Genomic DNA, 23,490 nt, shown 5'->3' on the forward strand with positions numbered 1-23,490 from the left:
ACCAAAAAGTATTTCTCAGACATATTACGCAACAAGGTAAACTCAATTATGGCACCGATGAAAATATAATAGAGTGGAAGTAGAATACAATGGTCGGAAGTACCGCTTTATGACCAAAGTAGGCTTCTCAGATTATTATATATACGAGTATATCGTTATTTGAGGAACAAGGAAAACTTAACTATTCCACTGGAAATATAATTCATTGAAAAGAATTTCTATTACGCCCGCAAAACCTGAAATAAGTTTTCATTACTCCGGAAAGCCTGTACCTTCTAGAATAAAACTACTAAATCAAGTTTTGTAGTTTGCTATATTTATTCTCATGTGTATAGAATCCTACCTCTTAGCTTGGGCCTGTGACGGTCCTCTCGAAGAACTGCGAGATAGACTTGCTCTTTGACTCCTTTGGGCAAGGCTCCCTCTGGAATAGTCAGAGACGTTGCGGACTCCGGTAAGTAAAGACGGGTTCCTGCAAACGTTACAGCTCCAGTAGCTACGCTGTCTGAGTCGCTGAGGCCGCAAACCGAGGTACAGCTCTTACATGAACCGTCACCACTGGAACCTATACAAAAATACACACATTAACATAGCCTTATTATAGTTTTTATTTTAATACTGTAAAGAAACCCTTTTTTATAGTTAATTAAATGTTAAAATAAAAAGGACTACATATTTTCTGTTTTGTTAAACAAGAATAAGGAGTGGAAAATTAAAGGTTCTAAAGGTCAAACGACTACTGACATTTCAATCTCAAACAAAACGTCGAGACATTATTCATTGAAGTCAATTTAATTACGATATCCTTTGAACCAATATTTTATCGTGCTTATTTTAAAATAAGATTACATTCAGACTGTAAAAACATGGAAGTCTTCTATTACGATTCAGCACTGAAGTCTGTGCCTGTATTGTGATCTACATTATTGTATTATCACAAGCCCTTACATGAGTCTGAGTATGTGCTGCGGCTCTGCGAGTAGGGACTGTGCAGATGGGGGACGTCGTAGTGATGGTCGCTGTAGGAGCGCTGCATGGACGGGTACTTGTCCACGGTCTCGGAGTAGGGGTACTCGTAGCAGCTGGGGACGGCTACGGGAATGACAGTTCCTCGAGTGAGGTCCGGCTGAAGAGGTTCTACCTGGTACGTCTTCTTTTCTTCATTGGGCAGATACTCCGGTTGATACTCTGAGGAAGAATAAGGCGATCAGAAACGTGGACACGCGAGTATGCTGTTGATCTGTGTTGATACACTGAAGAAGGACTCACCGGACACTGCCATGTTGTACATGCTGTGATCTCTGCCCTTACGGCGGTGGAGCAGGAACAGAAGAGTAGCGATGCAACTGAAGACTGAGCAGGCCACCACCAGACCGATGTAGAGAGCAACCTTCATGTCGGCATCAGCATTGCTCGCTGCAATGTACAGCACATTTAGTTTATTTACTTTATAGTTTGTATTAATCGAAACATTATTGGTCTATTAATAAATGCTGTCACGAAATACCAATAAAACATTTTCCTCCTCGTTAATAATTGCATACTTATTAAATTAAATTAAAAAAGACACCAGAAAAGAATCAAACAATAAGGATAGTTTTTATAAAAAATGTTCATATATGTTACTTATAAGAATTTATACATGCGTTTTATTATGTTACAATACACGATAGCTAAAATTTGCTAAATATGAACTGTATACAATATATCCACTTTAACAGTCAAACTCCTATTAACAAGATAACTACTCCTTTATAAACAATTTGGTAAACAAAGTTCAACCGTCACTAATCAATATAATGAGGGTAAAAAATTCATTGGCTGTTTCGTACAGATAAGCTTTAACAGTAATAGTAAATAAAGTGGCATTGACATTACCTACATATGAGAAACAGTAATATTGATTAAAATAATATTGTGTAAACAAGAATTATACAATTAACAATTATGTTACCAAATTTTAAGACGGGTATTTTATTACAAAATATTATCTGTTAAAATATTAGGTAACTGTGAGATATTTTATTTTTTGTTTAATTTGTTGACATTTCTTTTGATGTTTGTTAAATATTTTAGAAGCTTTAAATTTAAAATATTTTTTTAACAAAACACGTCTGCCTTTGTGGTAAATATCTTGAAGTAATTTCACCATCAAAAACATGCAGGTTTACATCAGAGAATGCTCTGCGGGAGAGCTTCGTGAAAAAGGAAAAGAAAGACCTGACAGCTCCAAAGTATTATGTTCGGCCGCTATCACTTTCCATATTACAAAAGGGATTGAAATAGGGTGGCGAGAAAATAGATTGATTCGGTTGATCTAATGAAGGGGGTATTTATTTACAGGGGAGGAAAGCTCTCTCAGTCACGTCCCCGTACCTGCGCCCTTCCCGCCCTTCTGACGCCGTGCCCCTACAGGCACGTAAATCTCAGATATTTTTGTCCCTGCCGTGCCTCTCAATGATTTGTTGTATAAAGCGGTCCTTAACAATGCCCTTTCGAAAGCCTCCAGTGATGTTTATTAATTAATGTCTTTGAGATTTCCCTGTGATTATTAACTTTCAGTAATAAATTTAATTATTACTACTTTTATCTCTTCCCTTATACTTTTAAAACGTTTTCAATAACGCATTCTAGAGTTAGATTAAATTGTACTCATTAAAACAAAACAACAACATTTTTCATCGGTTTAAAATAAAAATTATTGAAAATCCTTAATTTAGAAAAAATAAATGGTTAAAATGCTGCATGCTGAAAGAAACAATCTCAAGAGAGTAATTTTTTACATTATTAAATATATTATAACCATAATGCAAATATTAAATTACCTTCTTCAGTCAGCAAGGAACTCGGTTCATCGCGCATTACTGAAAAATAGTGCCACAACCAATTAGTAAGCTTGCAAGATTTTATTACAAATAAATTTTAAACTATGATTATTATTTTATTTTTCGTAATGCTTACCTGATTAAACACGTTACAAACAACAGAGCATTACTTAAACAATATAACAAAATAATAAGCCTTGTTTGATAATACGAACAGATTGTACAACGTATTTATTACAATGTATAATTTCTCCTATATATGTATGATATTTCACAATACGTGAATACGAGTAATCGTATTTTTGTATACTTTGGTAACGTAAAATGCTGAAATCTTTTCTTGTTGGGAAATGTTGTGCTCATTAACTTTTGAAGTGGCAAGTAAAACTGTCTCAATTAAAACTGAAGATGATTTTTCAAGAAACAATACTCGATAGGTTGATAGGCAAGATCCAAATAATACTCGTCCAAAACTCAAGTTAAGCATAGCTTATTCCAAGTAAATTTATGAAAGGTTTAATGGTTCAGAAAATGTCCATCATGTTATAGTCATATTATAGCCATATTATAGTCAAGCACATCTGAATGTTAAATTATTTTTAAGAAATGTCGCCTGGTATCACTGAGATAATTCATAGTCATCGGTAGAAACTTCATCTCCTGTTTAAATATCTCCAGAATCAGTTTTGTTTGTAAAAGAACTGCAATTAAAATGTTGACACGAACACTGAAATGTCTTCTTATGAAGAAAGAAATTCATTTTTATTCAACTTTTTATATTTTAAGTCTAGGACTACTTCCAGTGTCTTCCAAGAAAAGACCCTACGACATAGATATAAACTGGAAACATGTTCTAATAATCAATGAGATAAAGATCTTACACTACACTTATTTTACTGATAACAAAACGATATTTTGTGACCTTCAAGAGGAGCATCATTGGAAATCTGGTGTAAACCTAGGAATATTATTTAATATCGTTAATGACAGTAATTTTATAGTAATTTGAATAAAACCAGATAACTATACTATACAATAATAAATAACTCAGCACTTTTTCTTGTCCTGACGCTAAAGTATATATTTAACGTAATCCACTACAGGGATAACATGAACCGTAACATTTTCCCTTAAATTGGCAATGTAAGTCATACTCATAAAACACCCTCTCTACAATCCATTACGTCATAATATTGTTACACTATGATGTGTTTCGTGCTGCCTTCAACAAAAATTACTGTCTCAAACTTTAATATTACAGTTTAAATCGTTATCATCATTACTCACTCTAAGTAATCAGTATTAGACTGGTAATGGTGATCAGTCATGGTAAGGGACGAACTATCTTTTATGTATTCAGACATCTCAGGTTACGAATCCATTTGGTCACTAATAGAAGTGTCACTTGAAGCTCTAACGCGAATTGCAAAAGTGTTTTGAGATCACTAACTTAAGTCAAAGTGATAGGATAAACTCCCATCTATAATGTATAGGATTCCCAAATCTACAATGTAAGCTATTAACATAACAGAATAGCTCCAAGAATAAAAAAGTATTAGTATTAGTTGCTCCAGAATATGTTCCAATAACATTCTAGAGAATTCTTTATTGAAATAGTGACATAAACAGCGAAAGTTTTCCTAGAACTACAGAAATAAACAATTCTTATTTCTAAGAACACTATTTATATGTTTTCTTATTATTTGTACATATTTTATTTTTACTTGTAAGTAACATTTTTTCAAACCATTCTGTCCCACTTGTTTACGACTTTCCACATGAACTCCGGACGTCTTCCATTTCTTAAGCATTGGGTTAAACCATTAAACCACTCTGCAGACATTTTGACTTGGCCACTTGAAAAATCTTAAAAATGGCTCATTATTTAAAAAATATTTAAGAAATAAAAAAACTATATCGTAACAAAATTGAACTCTGATAGCGCAATTTGATTAAATAATTAATAAGAAAATTAATAACTTCATTGAACGGTAAGCTGAGAAACAACATTCACAAGGTCTTAGACAAGGAACGTCACGCGAGATCCTACCATACACTACCAAACTGCCCTTAGCATCTCCATGGCAAGTCATAGTAATTAGATTGTATCCCCATGTATACACGCTATTTTGAATAGCTTCCTCGCATTATGTTCCAATTTCCTCCGAGAATAACGTCAAATGTATTGAACAATATATGTATTGTTCAATATAAAATTCAATAGGGATGTTAACCCAATGATTTTTAATGTAGTAAATCGTAGACAATACACGGAAATTACTTCCTTAAATACTACTTTACCTAGGTTCTGCTTAACTGGTTTGATAATGGTTACTTAAAAAAGGGTATTTATCACAAAAGCGAAATATATCCTAGCAGAACTAAAATCTGTTAAGACTAGCTTCCAGATCCAAATATTGACGAAATAATGTCATGGGTTCCAAGGGAAGAAGGCGACTCAACTTTACCCAGAAACTTTAAACAATAAAATAATTTTTCTTCTTCAGAGGACATAAGTTTTAATCGAGAAGTAAACCAAAATCAATAAGAGGACTGAACTTTTTATTGCGGTACTGTGATAGAATATTTTGGGAGAAACATGCATCTGAAAAAATGGACTTTCAAATCAAATTTTCAAATTTATTTTACATTACTTCTTAAAATATACGTTATTTTGAACTTATATTTGGAAATATCCAGTATCTAAAGTCTTCCGTGGTAACTTTTGTAGACCAAAACCTCTGTGTTACTTCCTATTACAATGTTATATGAGGGGTTACATGCATGCACCCTCCATAAAAAACGTTCTCCAAAATCCATGACTGTTGGTTACTGGAATACGAGGTCCAATCAAAAAGTATCCGACCTCGTCGTGTATCGCGGCTTCTGCTGCCAATAATGAGATAAGATTTGTTGCGACAATAGTTCCTACTATGATAAGGAAAGGTACAAAGTCTTATCTTGATACCCCGACTGGTTCGCCGGAGACGGTTCTGTATGTACTGATAAGTCAAGTGCGCGTATCGGTTTTCTCTAACTGTGAAGATGACGGAAAAAGTGGAACAACGTTATTGCATTAAATTTTGCGTGAAACTCGGAGAAAAACAAAGTGAGACCATTCGGAAAATTCAGCTAGCATTCGAAAATGAGGCAATGAGTGTTACGCAGATTAAAGAGTGGTATAACCGTTTCAAAAGTGGTCGAACCTCGGCAGAAAGTGACACGCGTTCGGGCCGACCAAAAACAAGTCGAACTCCGAAAACCATCGAGAAAGCAAAAGTTTTGATCTGTGAAAATCGTCGAATGACTGTGGAGGAAGTAAGTACTGAGTTAGATGTCAGTTTCGGATCAGCTGAAGCAATTTTAACGGATGACTTGGGATTGCGCCGGGTAGCCGCAAAATTTGTGCCAAAATTGCTGACAGTCGAGCAGAAGCAACGACGATTGGATGTTGCCGAGGACATGCTGCAATGTTGTGAGGATGATGCGGACTTTTTGACATCGATAATAACTGGAGACGAAAGTTGGGTCTATGGATGTGACCCTGAGACCAAATTTCAGTCATCACAATGGCAGTCTCCCCAGGATCCTCGGCCAAAAAAAGCAAGGCAAGTTCGAAGCAATGTCAAAGTGATGCTTACTGTTTTTTTCGACCACCGTGGAGTTGTGCACCATGAATATGCCCCTGAGGGTCAAACTGTGAATGCACAGTACTATTTAAGTGTCCAACGTCGTCTCCGAGATGCGATTCGCCGCAAAAGACCTGACTTGTGGGCGTCTCAAAATTGGCGGCTACACCACGACAATGCACCAGCTCATTCTTCCCAGCTCATTCAAACTTTTTTGGCGAAACACGGCACTCCGCAAGTTCCTCAGCCCCCGTACTCTCCAGATATGGCTCCATGCGATTTTTGGCTCTTCCCCCACCTCAAAAAACCATCGAAAGGCACCAGATTTGAAAGTCGAGAAGCAATTATGAAAAAAAACGACGGCTGATCTCATGGCGATGCCGAAAAGTGATTTTCAAGACTGCTTCCAGAAGTGGAAACGTCGCTGGAATCGTGGGTGCTTCTCAGGGTGCTTATTTTGAAGAAAATTAACGCGAGCTTTTTTCAGGTAACTTCAGTTTTACGTTGCACCAAAAGGTATGATACTTTTTGATTGGACCTCGTATCTATCTAGATTTTTCTATCTCTGGAAGATTGTTTACAGTAAAGTTCCTGGATCCTTCTTATTAAATACGTATTAAACGTGTCTACTGATTTCAAATACGGACGGTTTAAAATTAAATAATTGTACTATAATGTAATTAGTGGTGTTGGCCGCCCTCCACTCTTGCGATTACTGCCACCATGAGGCTGGATTATATTCAACTTCTTCGTCAAAACACCTATCCAATCTGCTATAACATACTAATGTGCTAGTTACTTACCCACACATAGAGGTCCAGTACAGTTGGCAGTGGCCGTATCCTTGCCCTGGCAGTAGCTGCCGCCGTTGGATGGTGGAGGGTTGGAGCAGGTCCTCCTCTTGTGATGGCGGCAGTCCGGCCCGCAGGCGCTCCAACCTGACCACGCTGACCACCTCCCGTCCACTGCTGCAAAGAACATATCCAACTTAAAATGTTAATTACAATACATTTTATGGTGTAAAAAAGTTTTGTTTTATTGCTGTTGCCCCCTAAAGTTTAAATTAAAGTATTCGGAAAATATTAATTTCCAATATATTTTAGGTTGTTGAAACAAATAATCAGTACAAAATTCGATGTAAAACAACTATTTAATAGTGATAAGGTGAAAATATGCGATTAATATTCCTTCGGTTCTGTTGAAAAATGTAGGTGATTTTGTGATAACTGAAAAAGGTTTTGGACTCAGATTATTTTCGGCGCAGTTATGCAGAAAGTTTGTTAAGTACTACCATGAGGACAGTTGCGTAGGAAACAAAGTTTTTCCGGACATTTGCCATCGTTCAGTGACACAAAAAAATCAGTAACACCGTAAATTTAATCCTTCCATCGTCAACAACAAAATTCAAACAAAGAAAAACGTTTGCAATAGGCTGATGTTTTATAAACAATCTGCATAAATATTATAATATAACGATGTAAAGGTTTAAATTCTTATTTATTTTAAAGATCGTAATCTTGTTTGCAAAATACATATTGGACCATGCACACGGGGCAGCCCTCTTCAATTACAAAGAAACCATCAAAATCGGTCCACTAGTTTCATAAAAATCTATGGACATACACAAATAAGGAACATAGAAAGAAGTCGAATTGTATAAACCCCTCCAGTTTGTGGTCGGTTAAATAGGTTTAACATCTTTCAATTTGAGGGTAAATCAACGTTGAAACATTTATTTTTAAATCAATATCTAGGCAAACTAAACTGATATTGTATCACTACTAAATATGACTACTTTCCATCACCAATACTATCGCATATGACAAATAAAACACTCGGAGTAAAAAGGTTTCTCTGGTGAAATCAGATAAAAGTCACAAAGTAGAGATATATTGTCCAAGAGTGAAACACATGTATAAACGATAAATAACAAGTACTTGAATCCACAGCAGAGGGCGGTCTCGCCGTTTGTTTCACTCTATAAAGCAGGTTATTGTTTTCACCAGACATTTGAATATTTCTCAACCCGCATACTAATGTGGGCTCACCACTGTCTGTTGTGCGGGTAAAATATGACTGTGCCGGTGGAGGTGTGATTATTGAAACTAATCTCAGCCTTTGGCAAGCGTTCCGCGATTGTTGTAAAACAATGGATCGATCCACTCTAAACCCCAACCAACGCCCGGCGTTATTTCTGATTTACGGAATGTGGTGAAAAGTGCACATGTGTATCCGGCATACCGAATACATCGGTGTCCACGCATTCATTGGATATTTATTGGGAGGGCTAATACCTATATTGTCACTGTATCCTACCTTTGAAATAGATTATAGGTATTTATGTTTCTAGGATACAATGCGTATATGACAAAAATTATAATTTTCGATACAACTAGTACGAAACTAAATGAATTAGCGACATGAGTTTAAGTATACCATTAGTCATTGATGTATAGAGTGTACTCGTATTTTATCTAAGAAAAGTTAGTCGACGACATTTATAAGACTAAATGAACATGATTAGATGAAATAGTTCTATTTTCAAGTGTTTTCATTGTACATAGAAGAATGAACCGATAAAACTGAATATATAAGGACACGACACAACATAGTAACATTACAGGAGCGAAAATATCCCACCTTTACATGAAACCAATCTATGCAACAAAGTACATTTATTATACGTGTTGCTAACTTAATGAAAATCGTTACATGATTAACTTTAACTATATTTTGATTGTTGCCTAATTTGATCAGTGTACTTTCTTTTAGTTGCATCATGGTTATCCATAAGGCCAATGCTAAATTGTGAACTTTTAAGTTGATCCCAATTCAAGAGAGTTCCCATCATTGGAACCTTTACAGAAAGTTTTAAGTCTCTATGACCTTTCTATCAAGAATTATTGCATAGACGGAGAAAAATATAGACAACTTTATGCACAAATTTAAGAAATACGTCTCAGATCGTTAATAAATAGTAGGCGACTTGTTACTATATGGATGTATATTTTTTAAGAATATCCTACATATCAATAGCAATCTTTCCTTAGACTCCGTAAGCGACTCGGTGCATTGGGGCAAATCGTAGAACCCATAAATGTTTGAATACGAGTTTTATCAAGTTTCAAGCAAGTGAAGTTGAGGCGCGATAAATCAATGGAGGCGGCTTTATCAAGCGGTAAGACGCAGAGTGTAACCATTAGTGAGTGATATCGGAGTACTTGATATCTTCCACTACATTACGCCAGGGTGGAGAAGGCCCGCGCTGCCAGACACTTACTTCACTTGGGAAACTGATCACACCATTGCACTCTGCCTGGCTCATGTCACGTGTCGGCAGGTGTTCCTGACATACTGCAAGGATGTAAGGATACAAATCCAAGCCTCCAGATTTTATTTGTGTTTACTGAAGTTGAGTTTCAATATAATTAGAAGTCAAATTTTAATAGGTACTTTGTCTGTTTTAAATATTATGTTACACCATGTAAAAACTAAACATACTATCATTATGATTAAAATAGGTTTTATTGCAAGACAAAATATAAATTTTAGATATATTACGTGAAAAAGAAAACAATATATTGAGAGCATTAGAAAACACTAAGTACCATCAGTCTCCTTATCAACTAACGTACGAAAAATGATGACCAGTTAGATTTTTCAGTGATTTTGCTCTGTGATGTCTTGCCTAATTATATTCAAGTTAACAATTGCTTTATACCAACATGATGAATAATTTAAGAAAAAGCAGACTTATTAAGGATCCCTAGAAATAATTACATTATGAGAAATGAAGATGACGGACGATTGTCCACAGCTCGAAGTAATGACCTGGTTTGTGGGGCATTATTATTCACACATAATTATACTTTCTTTATCATTTTCGTAATGTCTAAGTAGTAATTTTATTTTCCAATAAGTTCTCCTTGACATCAGAACATTGATGATAGGTGCTACTCGAGGGATGCTTTTGGTTGGGCTGCGGCAGCATGTTCTGTGCCGCTACGCACTGGGGGCGGGAGCATTAGTCACACAGTCCATTTGACTAGTAGTTGCTTTTCGGGGATTATTTTTAATTTTAATTTTCTCCATTTAAGTCGTTTTCTGATGTTTTTCCATTCACGTTAGCATATTACATTTGAAAAACTAACAAATGCTGTTATATGTGTAAAGTAATTTTTCATTATCAATAACATCGTTTTATTTACCATGCATATCCTGTATAGGCCATATACTTTAATTATAAAATGTTAACAATAGACGCAGATGATACATAATACTTGTCTGAAATTTATTGAAGCTGATACAATTAAAGCAAACTTTCATAAAAAATTATTTACCAGTAAAAGTATTTATTGTTAGTCTTACACTTTCTGAAAAATGAAAAATACATAAAATTCACTGAATCATCATTCAATTCAGACAATACCGGGTATAATAAATATACACTTGTTGGTTTCGAAGTAAGAACAAACAACTCATAGGAATAGAAGTGAAGAGTTGTTGGACCGTAAATGTAATCCTTAATCATTACTAGCCGGTTAGTTAGGAACCAAGTGGAGAAAGGCGATATGACTAACTACGTATTCAGCAGCGACAGAAGCTGTGGAGTGACAGAGACGGAGAGTGTTGAGTGTAATGACCTCGTTACGGTGATTGTATCAATTGATTACGCCACCGCACCAACTTATCAATAGGTTAATCAAGCAGGAAAGCTACAGTGTGTACTCACCCGGTGACAGAGCCTCCTCTTGGGCAGCAGTAACAACCAAACACATACAATTAATATTCTGTCTGCCCTGGTCTACTTACAATTGCCCTACTGTATATACGTGCACAGTTCTCTTTCAAAGTGCAACATCATGCAACAAAATTTAACAGAGAATGTCCTGTATGTAGAATTAAAATATACTAGCAAAACAATTTCCAGTAACGTAATCAAACAATACCAGATTTCAAAAACCAGTTTCCCAAAAAGAATACGTATGAAAAGCCAAAGGCCAATTTGCGTTGTATAAGCACACAAAGGGTTTCGTAATAGCGATGGAGGAATAACCCTAAGAAATAAATCGTACCAAAAGTATTAATACTATTAAATGACACATTTTACCATTTAAAATATTCTTTAGAGTAAAATCAGATGTCATAACGAGAAACACTAGATGATATTTATGTGTCAGACCATTCATATTATACATTTACAAAGATAAAAATGTATTGTGAGTGAAAAGATCTATTATATATTATATCCACATTATACAATGGGAATATTAATACTGTGATATAACATATTTGACGACACAAAAATACTAGTTTGCCTAAATGGTACCTAAATTATTTATATTGACATTTGGGTTTGTTATATAAGTTCATTGCATAACCAACTTCTAGAGGGCGACATCATTATAGAGAAAATGTTTTTGTTTTAAGCCAATTTGAGTATTTGATTAGATTTAATGAGTATTTGCACCAATTCGTGTACTTTTAATGGATGCAATTCATGATAAATTTATTGAATATAATTAATAATCTTACTCTATTTCCAAATTTGTGAATTGTGATTTTGATCTTTTCACAGCATGTCCTTGACTGAAATGTTATTTTAACACTTTTACTGTTTTAGCGTAATTTTAATAATGGTTTGATGTTATCACCATCATCCGTTAAACATTTTCCCAAGGTTAACGACGAGAAAAGTCCACTCCAAAGTAGTAATTTTGTCTTTAATTAATATTATTACACCAAACCACTGTGGGAACAAACCCCACATCAGTGTAACAACACGGATAACTACCGTATAGCGAGGAATTTAGCACCTGATTGGACGAGTGCGCGAACGTCGATTAACGATCAACAAACAACGGAAACATCGGGCAGGCGGTTTTCACCTTGCGGTCCACGGACAGGCCGTGTAACCAACTCCTTTGTTTAGATTCCAGTGATTAAAAGAGCGGGTCGCATTGTTAGGTTTACAAGACCCGCGTTCGTGGGACAGACGACTCTACGGACCAGCAACATCTCGTTAGACACGGTTAATTGGTGTTTTACGGGTTGTTTGGGCGATCAGTTACCCGCCGGGGCCTACTTCTTACAGCCATGAGAATGAGTGGTCCCCGGCCGCGAGATAATTAATGGGGAACTGATCTATTTACTCGGGGTAACTGATTTTAATGAAGGCCCATCGTTAATCAGTCCAAACCTTCCCCAGAGGATCTTTATAGTAGTTTTTTTATAACATTTGAACATGTTCAGTGAGATAATAAGTTTCTGTTACAATTTATCCATAATGACCAATTAAGGTCCATAATTCATATCTTGGCATAAAAATTACACTATAATGCACTTATGAGACTTTAGTGTAGTCTTCAGTCTAGCATTCTTCCAGATTATGTTCTTGCTAGTCATATAAATAAATATTCTATTGTTTAAACATATCTCCGAGTTTTTTTTACACATTAAGTCATCAAAGTGTATTACGGATATTTCGCCGTTGTAACCTCACTTTATCTAAAATCACAATTATGTTCGAAGGCTTAAAGAAAAATAACTAGCCTAGTTGGGAAATGATGTTTCTTGTAAATGGTCCTAGGTCAAATATAAACTTAAGAATAGTATTGCACGTGTTAAGATTCTGATGATATACTTTGCATAGCATGGTCAGAGTTATTAGCGCTAACATAAAGTGATAATAATGGTTAATTATAATTGATGATATGGTTTTACTAACAAAATTATCTCGTTAATCTATATGAGTTAAAAAATATAGATTTACTATCCACTGGGTATAAACAAGTTTACAGAGTTTATTTAGACATTACTATTATCTGGTACAAAATTATGGGTATATTAAATTTAATTGTTTAATAGAACTGTTATACTACTGTACTCCACATTTCTAAGTAATGACGAGAATTTGGGTAAATTACCTGTGTACAATACCTAATTTTATTAACTTTCTGAATGAACACAGAAAAGATGTGAGTCTACTATGGCTTTTATCTTAGCAAGTGTCAACTATGATAAGTGACGAATACTAGAGACGAGCCTTACCAGGACAGAGAGCCGTGCAGTCTGACTTCTGCAGCGCTGGCCCGGAGCATTGCTGGCCGCCGTTGAGAGGCGGGGGATTGTTACACAGGCGAGACCTCTTCTGTATCCCGCGACCACAGCGAGAGTTACACTCGGACCAGGCGGACCAGGAGGACCAGCCGCCATTCACTACAACAAACAAGTTCCTTATTTAACTAGTCGTAATGTTTATATTACGATGAGTTCTTGTTGAGTAGGTACATTAGCCAAGAACACTGCGTGGCAACGTTAAGAGGTGGAGGATTGTTACACAGACGAGACCTCTTGTGTATTCCGCGACCACAGCGAGAGTTACACTCGGACCAGGCAGACCAGGAGGACCAGCCGCCATTCACTACAACAAACAAGTTCCTTATTTAACTAGTCGTAATGTTTATATTACGATGAGTTCTTGTTGAGTAGGTACATTAGCCAAGAACACTGCGTGGCAACGTTAAGAGGTGGAGGATTGTTACACAGACGAGACCTCTTGTGTATCCCGCGACCACAGCGAGAGTTACACTCGGACCAGGCAGACTAGGAGGACCAGCCGCCATTCACTACAACAAACAAGTTTTCTAGTTAACTAGACGTAATGTTTATATTACGAGAAGTTTCTGTTGATTGGTTGAGTGGATTATCCCGGAACACTGCTAGTCGACGTTGAGAGAGGGAACTTATATCAAACGTTATATTGCTGTATGGTACACAGTATATGACCTTTAACTCATGCTTTTTGAATAGTTTTTACACGCAGAAGACGGACGCCGCAGCAAGCTCGTTAGGGTCTCTAACAGGAACAACAGTTATGTTAAAGATATTCAGTTGGTACCTGTATTAAGCCTTTTGCATGTCACAAAGTTTAGTTGAAGATAAAGCCCAACAAGACCGGGTAATGGTGTGAAAATTAGTCATCTCACAGTGATCTTGGCGAGTCTATGGCTATATGTCTCGGGTGGTTATGACAAACACGACTAACAGATTTTTAGTTATGGGGTGGGAGTTGGAATGGTTATTCGAGCTGCAAGAGATATGACGGCTTATTTTCACCTCCTGTGTGTTGCTGTTTTACTTTTTTTGTGCTGCACGGAGTAAGCCTGAGATCATCAATAAATTGTGGATACTAGTACCCATCTTGTCATTTCTTTTTCAATTTAGTATTTACCTTATTTTTCTTGGTTTACTGTTATGTTGCTGAAAGTGGAATAACTATTGTGTTTATTACATTATACATTATTTTAGACAAATCTTTGGAGTTTTAAGAAATACAAACGTAAAACATTTGGTTTTTTTGTGTATTGCCATTCCTGTCATGAGGCTGGATGAGGGTTGTCAGTGAACCTAGTGTATTCTCAAGTACTGATTTCACGCTGACGAGGAAACATCGTTGAGGAACGGTGGATAACGGATTGAGATTTGTGCGATGCGATAGCAGAGAATAATATACTTCAAATGCCTTCATAATAACATATTTTTTGGTAATTTTGGTTTATTATTAATACCACTTATTTTAAGACAGATCCTATGGTGTAGCCATAGGAATTGTCTCTCTTCACCATTACGTCACTGTAAATTTGGTTACGATAACACATCCAAAAAACTTCAACTCTACTTGGAGATTTTGTTTAATTATTGTGAAAACTGAATTGTAATTGATATCATGTTGTGCACCTGTACAACTGAGCTAAGATACACAAGCTATAGTACAGAGAGTAGGGGCAGACTCCCCCGGGAGTAGCCACAGGTCGAGACAGCTGACCGCAGACCGCCTACTGACCACAGACCCACTGTGGTCTGACCCTTACTGCATTGTTAGTGAGACTGTGTCAATGTTGGTGTCGGTCTGCAATTGTGGGTCAATTGTCTCTGGTTATACAATGCACCAGGTACGAGTATATACAACTTGTACTATTACATACTGTGATATTTATTTCTTTCTCAGATCAAAGTACTCGATATATGTTACGACATTTTTAAACTCATTTTTAAGGAAAGGTCGACACCCGTGTAAGCCTTATTCTGCCGTCTTCATGAGCAGTACAAAGTACTGATAAAAAACGCCTGTTTTCCTACGACTTAGGTCCCTGGCAAGCCTGCACTCTCAATTTTAATTCAATTGTGCTAGTCATTTAATAAATTCTTGTTTATTATAATTACTTCTTAGCAGGTACTATTTATTTTAGATTTGATTAACTTTCTTTTTTATTATGTTAAAATAATTGATTTAAATTATTCTTTGTTTGAAGATCGCTTTTGACGATGGATGGGGAAGGCAACAGGATATTTTCCAATCATTTCTGTTGTGATCCCTGATTTAACGCTCTGCAATGATTTTTCCATTTAATCCAAATCTTTAGTTATGTCTTAAAATAGTTATCAATCTGAAAAATAGATAAGGTTGGAGATCACGAAAGGTAGTGTTACTGAACAATGGAAAATATTCGCAAAATTCCTGTTGCTTCTATATTAAGTATTATAATGAATGTATGAATACGTCATAAGGTCGTATAGACTTATTTCTCCACTGATCTTTACTGTTCAGCCAGTTAACACAAATTCACATCTCTTCTCCTAGAAACAGCGCCGCGCCGGTCAGTGTGTGGTCTGCATCCCTCAGCTAGTTAATCGGCTGAGTAATGCTAACAGTAAAGGTCACAATTACAAAATGATAGACCCGACAACCAAAGCGCTCTTTATGAAGGTGCACTACATCGTAAAAACTTATTCGTGAGGAGATAATTTGAATTTAATTGACGTTGGGAGCAGGGCCGTCTAATGGCGAACGGTCCGGTCTAACGAAGCGGGCTGGCCGGGCATTAATATCGGACTATTTACGGCTCGGAGCCGCTCGGTCCATCATGAATATTCGAGAGAGATCCTTGACCGGCCACGGCACGGCACAGGAGCTATTAGCCGAGCAAATACATTAGGAGGTAATGGCTTGTGCTGCGGAGCGCGGCAGTCGACACTGCGCCGTGCGATGGAGATTTCTGTTTGCGTAGGTTAACGGGATTCCACCAGATATGGAAATAAGATGCGGTGAGAAGCTCAAAGTGAGAATCAAGCGGTCATATCGAATTATACTGACACTTATGAGTTAATTATATCGTATAGCTCAGAAACTGTTGATACTGACAGTGACAAAATTGAAGATTAAAGTCTGAAACATTTTTTCGTCGACTTGTATCATTGAGCGAATAACTATAATTTCATCCAGCTCATCCCAAAATATACCAAAAATATATTTTATGGTTGATAAAGCCTATTTGGTATCTATATCAGTATATAATAAGTTCTTGATTTTTATACTATTTAAGGTATCTAAATAAATTATTACTTTATACAAATCTGTATATCCTCATACGGCTTCCCAAGTTTCTATTATTTGGGTATATTAGTTTGGTTTAAAACAGCTAATTACTAAATGCACATCATGTGTTGCTCACACAGTATTCTTAATCCAGTAACTTAATATCAACTTCTTGCTTACATCAAGCACTACCCAACTAATCATTTTATTTTTCTGATGGTTTACAATTTGTAGTGTTTTAATTAATTAAGAGAGATTCTGTGAAGCAATAAGGTTAGATTAAATCTTGAAGTTAAAATTTGAATTGCTTTCTCAGAGAATGAACAATAAGGTGCCGAAAAGCACGCTAAACTCTGAACTATAGAAGAACCTTGTGTTACCTGGTGAATACGGATAAGGACAATTAATTCAGCAGTAGATAAGGAAGGTACAACCCTCGAACACGCAATAACCACCCCGCGGCAAGTTTATCGGCGGCCCGCCCCTAATGAACATGATTCACTCACACGCTGAGCCATCTCGACACCGCTATCTGGGGGCGATCAGGCGAGGCAATAAGCGCTATCAGTGATAAGGTGCCGACCGGCCTGTACATGTCTACAGCAGATGGCGTATCTCTGTACTCGGTACGCGGAAGTCACGCGAAGACGACCGGACCGACCTCGGCTCAGCTGACCACTGTACTCCCGGCTCGGAGATTAGCTATGCAAATCTAAATTGGATTCCTTGTTAGTTAATTTTTATGCATGAAACCCATTGTGCTAAATACAATGGTCGTTTATTACACCTGATTGGGTAAACAACTGACAATTACGTGGCGATTATATGCTAATAAGGGATTAATTGCAGATAAGGAGACGGTTTGTGGAAACCCTAACCCGTTATTGAGCGACTGTTATTTTCAGACAACCATTAGCTGATGGGAAACGGATGTGTTTTCACGAGATTGGACCACTGGTTTCGTGTAGCAGCTCCATATCTAATTAAAATATCCCTTTTATAACACTCCGGTTTATTTATATTGGGTTCAAATGTATACGAGTATCACATCTACAGTGTTAAAAGATTTTCTTTATTTTTGAATGACAACTTTAGGTAACTAAAACTATAATTTTATATACATATTTAGTATCTTACAACTCAGACAGTAAATGTGCCTTTTGTAGATTTTAAATACGTCCGACTATAGGGCTCTGCTCATAGGCTTCCCCCAATGGGTCAAGATAAGTTATGAGTGTATTTTTGTTTACCTAATAGTATCTTATCAGAGCATGTATTGCTGAGGAAACTATTGTCATCCCGCTAATCAATCAGCTGATTAGCTATAACATACAAAGACCAACTTATATCAACTTCTTCATGATGGTTTACAGCGTATTAGATAAACCTAAATAAGTGATTAGTTGATACACAAATTTCTTGTCTTATTCATCTGAATTGCCATGTATCGACATTTAATTTCTCTAGTTTAACTTCTTAACTTCATTAAATAATTGTACCATATGCCCAATCTCTCTACCATTCATTATCTAATATGTAATACATCCCAGAAATGTTTTTGTTGTTTTTGTACAGTCAACAAAATTGAGCTTTCCACTGATTCTCCTTTTCTTGCTATACTTATATTGGAAACCCAGGAAATTACGATCACATCAGCCTCGTGGTACTGGATATATAGAAATTTGACTATCGACACAATATTAGAAATTGAGCTTAAAAATACACCAGCATTTCTATATAGTATTATCATATTGGAATAATACACCAATTTCATGAAAGTATTAGAAATACATATTCTTTCTCAGAAAAATATGTATCAATCCTCAAGTTGTAACACGCTAACTTTACCAGCAGTCTCATCTCAGAAATTAAGGATTTTTAATTACAAAGAGTTCCCTGATGACCCATATTCTTGGTCTACAATTCTATCTTGATATGTAGGTATATTACTTACATTAAAACATAAAACCAATATTTAACACTTTTATTATTTTGTGAGGCCTTTCGATATCAAGGATATCTTCTTCAGACACATCACAAAAGTGATGTGTTTTTTGTGATGTGTCTGAAGAAGATATCCTTGATATCGAAAGGCCTCACAAAATAATAAAAGTGTTAAATATTGGTTTTATGTTTTAATGTAAGTAAGTTATCAATACCAATATAAGCTCCATCTACGACATGTAGGTATATGTTTCTAGACATCTTGGTATGTCTATAAATTGTGTCATACCGGTTTTGCCGTAAAATCTATCTCACCGCCACCGAGCACTATATCGTCAGATCCAGGGTGGTAGTGTAAATGTAGAGGCTAAGCCGACCTTACTAACCTCATATGCAATTTGGGATACACCGGCTTTGTTAGCAATAATGATAGTATAATGGAAATGGAAAATTGCGGATTTTTTATGAAATTGTACATTACATTTATACGAAAAATTCGTCAAAACATATTGTGAACAAATACGACACAAACCTTTAAGAAACCCCATTATTTCCAACTAAGGCTGATTCAAAATGAATATTTTCCAAGAAATTCGAAAAATTATTTTTTGCACCATTGCAATACTTTTTATTTACTATATGATGGACGAAACTGGAACTAATTAAATTAAATTAATAATATATTTAAGTTTAGAAAAAATATATTAATTCAGATGAGTAAAAGAACATGGCTATCATTCAAATCTGCTCAATGAGTTATTAAAATCATAGGTCTATTTGAGAGGGGCAATCTCATAGTAAAAGACTTGCTAAAAACTAGTAATTCCAAATAATATTTGAATAGTTAGCTACTAGAAATATCCTCATTTTCACTAGAAGAAAGTGAGTTTCAAGTTGAAAGAACTCATCTGTTTTACACTGTATAAGCCGTGGTTATGTGGAAGTTCTAAAGTCCGTTTATGTTAATAGTCTTACAACTGCATTGCTGGCAAAACTTGGCCAACTAAGTTACTTGGAAACATTTCTCGTACTATTATACTGTCTTAGAAGAGCCGAGGCGTGATGTCAGATTATACTCCATTCTGGGGATAACTATATGAACACATTTACTCTGGTTCGTGTAATTGTGTTTAGTTAGTATAATTCATATAATAATAATTAATTAATGGTAAGATGTGTTTGTAAATATTCAGCAAAGAAAGTTTACTTCACTCTTCTGAATAATGTTATTTGCTATTTTCACAATTGTTTCAGTAACTCTAGTGCGTGGTTTTCATTATAATCCTCAGTAACTAACTTTAATTTAAAAATAACACTGTACTTAGTGATTAAACCCTTTTCGGGAATATGAATAGTATTAAAAATGTAACTAAGTATGATATGACCGAGTGGGATATCCTAGAATATTTTGTTCCAGATGGCATGTATTCTTAAACTATACACTGTGCCAGCTAGGTTAGATTACTAAGCTATTTGTAAGTCTATACTGATTATACCAAACAACTATATATAACTATTTCTTTTTCTATACCCCTAATTAGAACCCAAGAAATAAAAACAAATATTTTACTTTTTTTATTCTCCAAAATGGCATAATTTTGGGGGTAAGGAAATTTATGAGAATTTTCGAAACGTGAACATGGGTTGTGTGATATATCATGTTACACGTTACAATGAACGATTTGAGAAAAATAAAGGCGTATATAAACGGTTTCAAAAACTGTTTACTAAAGAGTTCTTAATTAAGTACCTATTATGTTATTTGTACACTAACATGGGAGTTAAAATTGGGCTCCAAGCTTACTATTGATTTTAGTTTACTATTTTTAGGAAATAAATATTAGAGTTACTTTTCACTGAATTTTCCTAATAAGAAAAATATTCAATCTTAAAGAGACCAAAAAAGGTTAAAAATGTAAATAACAACGAATAAAGAATAAGACAATTCGCATCATATCCCATAAAACAAGAATTTGTACTATTTAAGGTTTTTGTCACTCTCTAAATGGATTTAATTTTTTAACAATACATCGACACAATGACACTGACCATATACAGTGAGGAGCGCCGGGTCGCTGATGCGCTTAGCCGCTATGTTCTCGGCCACACACGTGTAGTTAGCAGTGTCCTGCAGCCTCGCCTGACTGATAAGCAGGTGTCCCTCACTACTGACGATCACGTTGGTGTCGGTCTCCAGGGGCAGACCGTTCCGCAGCCAGTAGATCTGAGGGGGTGGGACCCCGGGAGGAGCGTGACATCGCAGTTCAGCCTGGTGGTCCATCTCAACGTTCTGAGAGTACGGGGGTGAGTCAAATTGCTTCTTTAAATCTGAAAAATATTACAACATATTATGGTTTTATACAATTGAATATTCATAGAAAAATATAGACGTTTAGATACCAATAAATCTGATATCCAGTCATCAGTTATACTCTATATATAAAACCACGAGTATCCATTTAGAAAAGAAAAAGTAAAATACATATTTCAAGCGAAATTGTCGTCACAATAGAGGGGAAATCATAAATAATTCTTGTTGTCTTTGAGGTTAAAAATAGAATTCTATGATTTGTTCACTCCCGTGCCAACCGGACCGGATCATCCGTCTTCCAAATTAATGTTGAGTTATGGCGAGAACACGTTTATGTACGCTTCCTGCGGGACAGGCTATCCCGGGGCCAATAACTCAGCACGGGACATTGGCGCGCTGACAGTCAGACTCCGCCGGCCCGCCCCTGTTAGGCCTCGGCATCAAAGGTTCACGGCGTGGCGTACACTGGAGACCGGGATATACGCACTGATTCACTCGGTTCTACTCTGCTCTGCACAGTTGATTGCACGGCTGTTTATTATCTGACCGGATGATTGCACAGATGTTTCCATTAAACAGCTGACTGCACGTTTGTTTATGTGGAAAAAAGTGATTAGTCAAATACTGCACGGTTAGATGTTGAAAATGAGCTATCTTTTTATAACGTTTGGTTAGATTCATGCCAATTAATTTGCCGTATCTTAGTTTATTTTGTTTATATTTTGTTTAAAGTAAAAGGTCTACTGGAACTCGTGCAATTGAGTACCGTAGATCAGACATATAACAGGTGTAAGTTAATGACGTTTGACTTAGGTATTTTAACACTTAGCAGGCTTCTAATTGCAGTTTAGAAACATCTGGAGAATCAGTGTGTGTTCGGTATATATTTGTATTCTCGCTGCACACTATTTTTGCTACATGTTTCTAAATAAAAAAACCTTAAGATTTTAAGATTTCCACTTTATACATATAAATTTTCATCAAATAACACACGTAAATAAATTAGTAATTGAATAAACTTGTAACGTTTATCATGTGAGCAATGCAAGTAAAAAGAGAAGAGCCATACATCACACGGAGTAACGTATGGGAAGTGTAAGTGTAAGTGGATATCGGCAAGACATCCCGAAGCTGGTGGTCCAGGCACAAGCGTGCTTGTATGCCACCAATTATGAAACTCATTTTAATTACTTCCTGAGATGGGTTAAGGCCCTCAGGCTCCTCAACTTAACTAGCTTTATTAATTGGAGACAGGAACACTCTTTCCCTCATCGGCTTGGTTAGTGAAGGCAATTACATAATTGCTATAGATTAAAATTTCATAGCAGGATGATTGTAAAGCCAATTTTTACTCGTTAATTAAGGAATATTATCACAAATTTATGATATTATTAATGATTATTTTGTATAATGATGTAGTTTTTTATACTTAACAGTAAACGAAATGTAATTCTAAAATTTCGGGAATACATAAAAGTAACCTCGGCCATGCTGTAGAAAACGGCATTATCTTTTTTTTAACGAACGTGCACCAGCAAATTAATGACTTTCATGTAAACATACGTAATATGTAGTTGGACTTGTTTACTCTTTCTTGTTTAGAAGTTTAATAACACATTTTCAATCACCAAGAACAAGATTAGTCTAGACCTAAAAATAATATGAGGTTTTGAAACTTACGCGCCAATGAACCACGTATAGTCTCTGACTTAGAGTGAATAGTAGCTACCACCACCTCCGAGATTACCTAATATCTAGTAGACTTTAGTTACGAGTCCACCCAGTTTCTGAAAGCTACTAATCTCTATCTAAGGGAACAAAACTTGGCCTACATCGGTCAGGATTTTTAAAACCTCTGCTATATTGGTTTGGATCTTTGGTTACTTCTTGAATTTTCTTGGTCTGTGTGAGCTCGCAGTTTCCAAAATACTTCTGTCTACAGCTCTTAGACTTTGGAAGCTCTTAAATTTTGGGATACTTCCAGTTTCTAAAAACAAACCTATTTTAGAAGCCTTCAGTCTCAGCAAGCTTCCAAAATGTAGTGCTTGCAGTAAGTTTGTGGCTCAGCATTTAGGGAGAAGCTACAGTTTTTTTAGTTGTTTAAGATTAAGCATGGTATAGTTTATGTTTTCAACGCTCAGATATAAATCAATCTTCATATCCTACTTAGAAAGGGTGGTAAAGTACATACATTGTTAACCACCAGGTCTTTGTCAGTTACTCTGCGATTTTATAAAATGAAGAAAACTGCAATTTGAAAATCTCTCAGGGTATTCGGATACTTTCAAAAAACTTTCCCCCAAATCCACATACATCTGATCCATCCATGTGGTCCCGAGAATATTAGAGTTCCCGGAAAGGACCGATAAAGATATTCCCTTATTAAGATTAGTTCTGGCTTAA

At 36.0% G+C, this 23,490-nt stretch overlaps 1 protein-coding gene across 2 annotated transcripts in view; it reads right to left on the reverse strand.

The window, feature by feature from the left end:
* LOC124357329 (netrin receptor UNC5C-like) overlaps nt 1-23,490 on the reverse strand; it is an 89,750-nt gene that overhangs the window by 5,883 nt on the left and 60,377 nt on the right. The window contains exons 4-11 of one of the 2 annotated variants that reach the window (XM_046809016.1): nt 20,826-21,104; nt 13,505-13,672; nt 11,187-11,204; nt 7,258-7,422; nt 2,826-2,864; nt 1,270-1,416; nt 949-1,188; nt 344-565 (exon numbers count right to left, since the gene is read on the reverse strand). In XM_046809016.1, coding sequence (XP_046664972.1) covers nt 344-565; nt 949-1,188; nt 1,270-1,416; nt 2,826-2,864; nt 7,258-7,422; nt 11,187-11,204; nt 13,505-13,672; nt 20,826-21,104 — 1,278 coding nt within the window. The remainder of the gene's footprint in view (nt 1-343; nt 566-948; nt 1,189-1,269; nt 1,417-2,825; nt 2,865-7,257; nt 7,423-11,186; nt 11,205-13,504; nt 13,673-20,825; nt 21,105-23,490) is intronic. The other variant, XM_046809017.1, reaches the window with a different exon arrangement.

This window comes from Homalodisca vitripennis, chromosome 3 (genome assembly GCF_021130785.1).
Source record: "Homalodisca vitripennis isolate AUS2020 chromosome 3, UT_GWSS_2.1, whole genome shotgun sequence".
NCBI classification, from domain to species: Eukaryota; Metazoa; Arthropoda; class Insecta; order Hemiptera; family Cicadellidae; genus Homalodisca; species Homalodisca vitripennis.